Source organism: Lagopus leucura, unplaced genomic scaffold (assembly GCF_019238085.1).
Source record: "Lagopus leucura isolate 7727_CA_CO unplaced genomic scaffold, USGS_WTPT01 33473-0_obj-0_obj, whole genome shotgun sequence".
Lineage (NCBI taxonomy): Eukaryota > Metazoa > Chordata > Aves > Galliformes > Phasianidae > Lagopus > Lagopus leucura.
The window spans coordinates 1-6052 of NW_024964292.1; the positions used below are offsets into that span (position 1 = coordinate 1).

The 6052-nt window shown below is 62.5% G+C and overlaps 1 protein-coding gene across 1 annotated transcript; it reads right to left on the reverse strand.

Annotated features, from left to right (window-relative positions):
- Positions 1-373: 373 nt before the first annotated feature.
- LOC122191639 (serine/threonine-protein kinase receptor R3-like) lies at positions 374-5731 on the reverse strand (the record flags this gene model as incomplete). The annotated part of the gene is made up of 7 exons (XM_042891978.1): positions 5457-5731; positions 3757-3827; positions 2749-2973; positions 2093-2310; positions 1909-2008; positions 1270-1416; positions 374-1196 (listed from the first exon to the last, which is right to left on the reverse strand). Coding segments are annotated over exons 1-7 (1625 nt in total), but the record flags the coding sequence as incomplete, so codon positions are not given.
- Between the last annotated feature and the right edge of the window lie 321 nt (positions 5732-6052).

The following is a 6052-nucleotide window of genomic DNA, read 5'->3' on the forward strand; positions in this document are numbered from 1 at the left end:
GGATGGAGGGATGGAGGGATGGAGGGGTGGATGGAGGGATGGAGGGATGGAGAAATGGAGGGATGGAGGGATGGAGGAGTGGAGGGAGGGATGGAGAGATGGAGGGGTGGATGGAGGGATGGAGGGATGGAGGGATGGAGAAATGGAGGGATGGAGGAGTGGAGGGAGGGATGGAGGGATGGAGGGATGGAGGGGTGGATGGAGGGATGGAGGGGTGGATGGATGGATGGATGGATGGATGGATGGAAGGATGGATGGAGGAAGGGATGGAGGGAGGGATGGAGGGATGAAGGGGTGGAGGGATGGATGGATGGATGGATGGATGGATGGATGGATGGATGGATGGATGGATGTAGGGTTGTATGGATGGAGCAGTGGAGAGTTGGATGGATGGAGGGAGGGATGGATGGATGGATGGATGGTTGAATGTAGGGTTGTATGGATGGAGGAGTGGAGAGTTGGATGGAGGGTTGGATGGATGGAGGGATGGATGGAGGGATGGGGGGTTGGATGGGGGCTGGATGGAGAGGTGTGAGGTTGGATGAATGTAGAGTTGGATGGATGGAGAGTTGTATGGATGGCTGGAGGGAGGATTGGTTGGATGGATGTAGGGTTGGTTGTAGGGTTGGATGGATGGATGGAGGGATGTGGGATTGGGTGGATGCAGTGTTGGATGCAGGATTGGATGGATGGATGGATGGAGGGTTGGATATAAGGTTGGATGGATGTAGCGTTGAATGTAGGGTTGGATGGATGGAGAGTTGGATGGATGAATGGACAGAGGGAGGGATGAACGTATGGATGGATGGATGTAGGGACGGGTGGACGGTTGGATGGAGGAGTGGATGGATGTGGGGATGTCTGGATGGATGCACAGACGGATGGCTGGCACCGTGCGTCCCCATGGAGCGCGCTCTCACCCAGGTCGGCGATGCAGCACTGCCGGTTGCTCTTCACCAGGATGTTCCTGCTCTTCAGGTCACGGTGAGCGATAGCAGGCTTGCCCTGCGTGCCAAAGATCTCCACGTGGAGGTGGACGAGGCCGCAGATGATGGAGGCTGCCAAGCCCAGGCAGGTCTCCACATCCAGCGTTGTCCTCTGCAGGTAGTCGTAGAGCGAGCCGTTCTCGTGGTAGTGGGTGATGAGCCACAGCTGGGTGCTGGAGTTCCTCGAGGTCATATCGGAGGCGATGAAGCCTGGATGGGGAGAGGAGCCGGGTGATGGATGCGTCGTCGCCGTGCCGTCGCCGTCCCCCAGCGCCCCGCTCACCCAGGATGTTGTCGTGCCGCAGCAGCACGGTGTTGTAGATCTCGGTCTCGCGGAACCACGACTGCTCATCCCGGGAGGAGAAGATCTTGACGGCCACGTTCTCCCCGTGCCAAACGCCTCGCCACACCTCGCCGTAGCGCCCTTTGCCTGCCGCGACCACGGCGCTGCGTCACACGGACCCCTCCAGACCCCAACCCTGACCCCGTGCCAGCGCTACAGAACTGCAGGAGAACTGGGGGTCGTTGGGGGGCACTGGGGTCACTCACGGATGGCAGCCCTGCAGGCACCACCCAAGGAGACGCGCCAGGAGGGGGCACCCATCCCACATGGGAAAAAGCGACCCTAGAAATCCTAAGCAAGGAGGGGGACGACCTACAGACCCCATCCCCACATCCCCCGTGCTCCTCAGAGGGGGCAGCCCAGCCCCCTCTGCGTGGCCCAACCGCACACCATTCCCACCATCAGCCAGGTCCCACTGTGGAATAGCTATGGGGCGATGGAGGGCCCTTCGTTCTTGCGTTGTGTCCTGATGTTGGCCAACACAACCACCGCCCAACCGCTGTCTCCCAGTGGGGCAGGGGAGAAGTCCGTGTCTTTATGGGGTTCTGGCAAACGGGGTTGGATCTCCGCTCTCCTCACCCACGCACTCCACGAGGGAGATCTGCCGGGCCACCGTGCGCTGGACCAGGAAGGGCAGCCCTGACCCACTGCCCGTGGTGCAGTCATCGTTCAGCAAATCCTATGGAACGGGGACAGCGGCGCTGTGAGATGGGCGGCCACCCCACGCCTCTGGGACACCCGGGGACCCCAGGAGCTGCCCCACCTCCAGCGTGCTGTCTCCCACCATGGATGCCTTCAGCATCAGGTCCGTGTCCCCCAGGTCGCTGTGCTTGAAGAGGAGCAGCCTCTTGCGGCGGTGCTGGGCCAGCTTCCAGAGGAAGAGGATGGTGAGAGCCACGAGGACGAGGAGCGTCAGCAGCGGGATGAAGATCAGCAGGAGGAGGTTGGAGAGGGAAGGAGGCTGTCCCAGGGCTTCTTCTCCTGGTGGGGAGGAACGGTGGGTGGGAGGATGAGGGTGGGGTTGGTCCTAGGGAGGACCTGATGCTTGGGGTTGGACGTGGAGAGGGTGGAGGTCTTGGTGCCTTGGTGCTTGGAAATGGGAACGGTGGAGTTCTTGGTGCTTGGGGGTGGATATGGAAAGGGTGGAAGAAGGCCGAGGTCCTGGTTCTTGGGGTTTGGGATGGGGAGGACGGAGGTCTTGGCGCTTCACGATCAACGTGGGGAAGGTGGGGTGGCACTGGGGTCACTCACGGATGGCAGCCCTGCAGGCACCACCCAAGGAGACGCGCCAGGAGGGGGCACCCATCCCACATGGGAAAAAGGGACCCTAGAAATCCTAAGCAAGGAGGGGGACGACCTACAGACCCCATCCCCACATCCCCCAATGCTCCTCAGAGGGGGCAGCCCAGCGCCCCGTACCTCGCAGGTAGATCTCCAGCTCGGCGTTGCACATGCTGGCGTTGCAGCACCGGGTGCCGAAATGCTCCATCACGGAGGACTGGCAGTTCTCCAGCAGGTGATCCGAGAAGCAGCCTTTGTGCTGGGTGACCCTCCCTGCCTCCTTCCTCTTGCTGACGAAGCACACCGTGCCGGTGCAGGTGGGCGCAGGACAGTGAGGAACGTCGCACGCGCATTGCAGCTCACCTGCAGGCACGAGGGAATCGCGTTTGTCAAAGGCTTGGGGGCGTCATCCACCCAGGGCTGGGATGCTGTCGGCTTTGGGGTCGACGCCGTCCGTGCCGAAGAGTGTCAGACCAACTTGGGACCACCAGGAGACGTTGGAGAGGACCGCGGGGTTGGGGACATCGTCCATTCAGCATTGGGGTGCTGCTGGTTTGGGGTCTATGTTATCCGTGCCAAAGACCCTTGGACCAACTTGGGGTCACCAGGAGACACCGGAGGGGATCACAGTGTTGTGGACATCATCCACCCATCCAGCACTGGGATGCTGCTGGCTTTGGGGTCACTGATATCCGTGCCAAAGGCCCTCGGGCCAACCAGGGGCCGTGCCTCCATCGCACCGAATGCAACGAGTTGGGTGAAGCCATCCGGCAGCGCAGCACAGCCGGGGCCGCATCCTGCCCACGGGGAATGTTGGGCCCGGACCCTGGGATGTTGTTTTCGGGCTCAACCCTTTGCTGCACTCCCTCCTCCCAAATTAGCTCTGCTTTTTGGCACGGAACAAATCCCTCCTGGAAGCAGCGGGTTCAGCGCGAGGGCGGCCAGACGGACAGCAGCAGGGGGACAGAGGGACGCCCACAGCCCCACCATGGCCCCAGAGTGGTTCTCATCAAGCCAAGCTTGGGGAGGGGAGGGCGATCGCGGCCTGGATCCTGGGATTGAGGATCAGCTCCATTTCTGCTGAGCAGAGCGAGCGCTTGGGTTTCCCAATGGCCGTGGGTCTGCTCCCATTCCTTGGCTACTCACCTGCAGCGAGGCCGAAAGAGAGGCTCAGCAGCACCAGCACGGCCCCAGCGTGGGCTCTGGGGGGCATTTTCCTGCAGGAATAACAGGGGATGGTTGGCACGGAGCGGGGAGGAGGCAGTGGGGCATCCCTCGGGCAGAGCCGTGGGTCGGGTTGGGACGGGAGCGGCGGTGCCCCACGGGGGGGACGCGCTGCCCTGCGGTGGAATCCAGCTCTGCATGTCCCAGCTGTGGCTCCTCCTGGGAACAGGGTGAGGGTCCGTGCATCGCTGCGCCCACACAACATAAGCACCCATAGGACCCCCCACACCCCACAGCTCCGCCGCCGCCCCCCACAGCCGTTCCCATCGCTGCCTCGGGGCAAAGTTTTCCTTTTCCATTCCTCTCCATTTTTCCTCTCTTTCTGACTCATTGTTTTGCGTTCCCCCCACCCCCCCACTGCTCACCCCATGGACCCCACCGCAGTCCCAAAGAGAGATCTTTTCTCACGGCCCATCCACGGCCCCCTCCCCCCCCAAACCCCCCACCGCTCCCCGCTGTTCCCAACATATAAACACGGCCAAAGCGCCGTTTCCTGCAATTGAAGGAGCCCTGCCCGTGGGGCCGGGACAGGAATCAAGATTGTTTAGATTCTGCCCTTGATGGGGAGAGGCGGTCACGCAAAGCACCGCTCCAGAAGGGCCTTTCCTCCCCAAAATAGATCGCTTTGTCGGCGCTGGCGGAGAGGAAGCGGCGAGCCGAGCTCAGTGCGTCCCATTGCGCCCTGCAGGAGCTGCTCCGGGAGCGCAGAGCTGGGGACAACGGTGCAGCCGCTGCACCAACAGCTGCAAACGCAGCTCGGTCGCCTCGCCAGGCGTGCGAGGTTTGCACGCTTCCCCTTGCACACCTCCAGTGGCTTCGTGCGGCTCCTTGCGCCCCTCTCCTTGCACGCATCTTCTTGCCCTCGCGCTCCCCCCCTTGCACAGACCTCTCCTTGCCCCCCTCCAGTCGCACTCATCTCCTTACACGCCGCTCCTTGCTCACATCTCCCTGCACAGCTCTCCCTGCGCCCACCTCCTGCACGCCTCCCCCTGCACGCCTGTCCTTGCAGGCAGCAGCTCCCAGCGCTGCGCACTCCATGCTCCGCTCTGCTCGCGCCCTCAGCCCCTGTTTGCCCTCTCCCTGCACCTCATCCCAGTTGGAAACAGATCCACAACCACGAATCCCCGCTCGCCCAAATCCATCCTCTGCCACCCCGCCATGAACCCCACTGTCATGGGGTGCAGCAGGAATGGGGCCAGATCCTGATTCTGCTGAAAACCCATCGGGAAAAGCAGCTGAAACCCTTCCTAAATCCCCTCACAGCCCCCAGATCTGGAGCTGCTTTGGGTAACCCCCGGTGCGAAATGAAATGGAAGCTCTGCGGGAAGAAAATGAGGGTGTAGGGTGGGCTGGGGGCTGTAGGGTGGCACCCAGTGACCCACAGCATCCCGCAGGACACCCCAAACCCCCCAGCACACACCTACAGGGACGTAGGGTGGACGGTGGGCTGTGGGACCGCACCCAGCGTCCCCACAGACCCACATGGGGCCACAGACCCATTCCCGTGGCTGCCTCAAACCCCCCAGCACTCACCTATAGGGATACAGGGTGGGCTGGGGGCTGTAGGATGGCACCCAGTGGCCCCATAGACCCACCAGCACCCCAAACCCCCCGGCACTCACCTACAGCATCTGGGGACGATTCCCAGCTCCGGATCCCGCATCCCGACGCCGCGCTCAGCCGGGGATGCCGGCACCGTTACCCCACACCCCACAGATCCTCATAGGGTCGCCTCTGCGCCCCCCACACGGCTCAGCCCCGTCCCGGCCCCACTGCGAACGCTCTGTGTTCGGGATGTGGGAGAAGTCACCAAAAACTGTTCCTCCTCGCTGCCTCTTCCTGCCTGGCTCTGCTCCACCGCTCTCGGCTCATAAAGCATTTCCTATTGCTGAGCACACGGCCCTGCGCTGCCTCCCTTCCTCCCGCGCATCGGCCCCATCCTGCTCTGTGCCCTCGTGCCATTCCGGCCCTTTTCCAGCCCTTTCCCTACGTTATCCCAAATTTCCCAGCGGGATGGAGCCGTGGGGGGGCTCTGTGGGGGGTGCGCAGCATCCACAGGGTCCTGCGCCCACCTCAAGCGCAGCTTTGGGGTCGCGGGGGGTGAGGGACGCTGCTGTCCCACTGCATCACCATCCAACCCCTCTGGGGCTGGGGATGCGATGGAGGAGTAAAGGGGTTTCCCATCACCTGCTGCCATCGCCCGGTGTGATGGGGATGC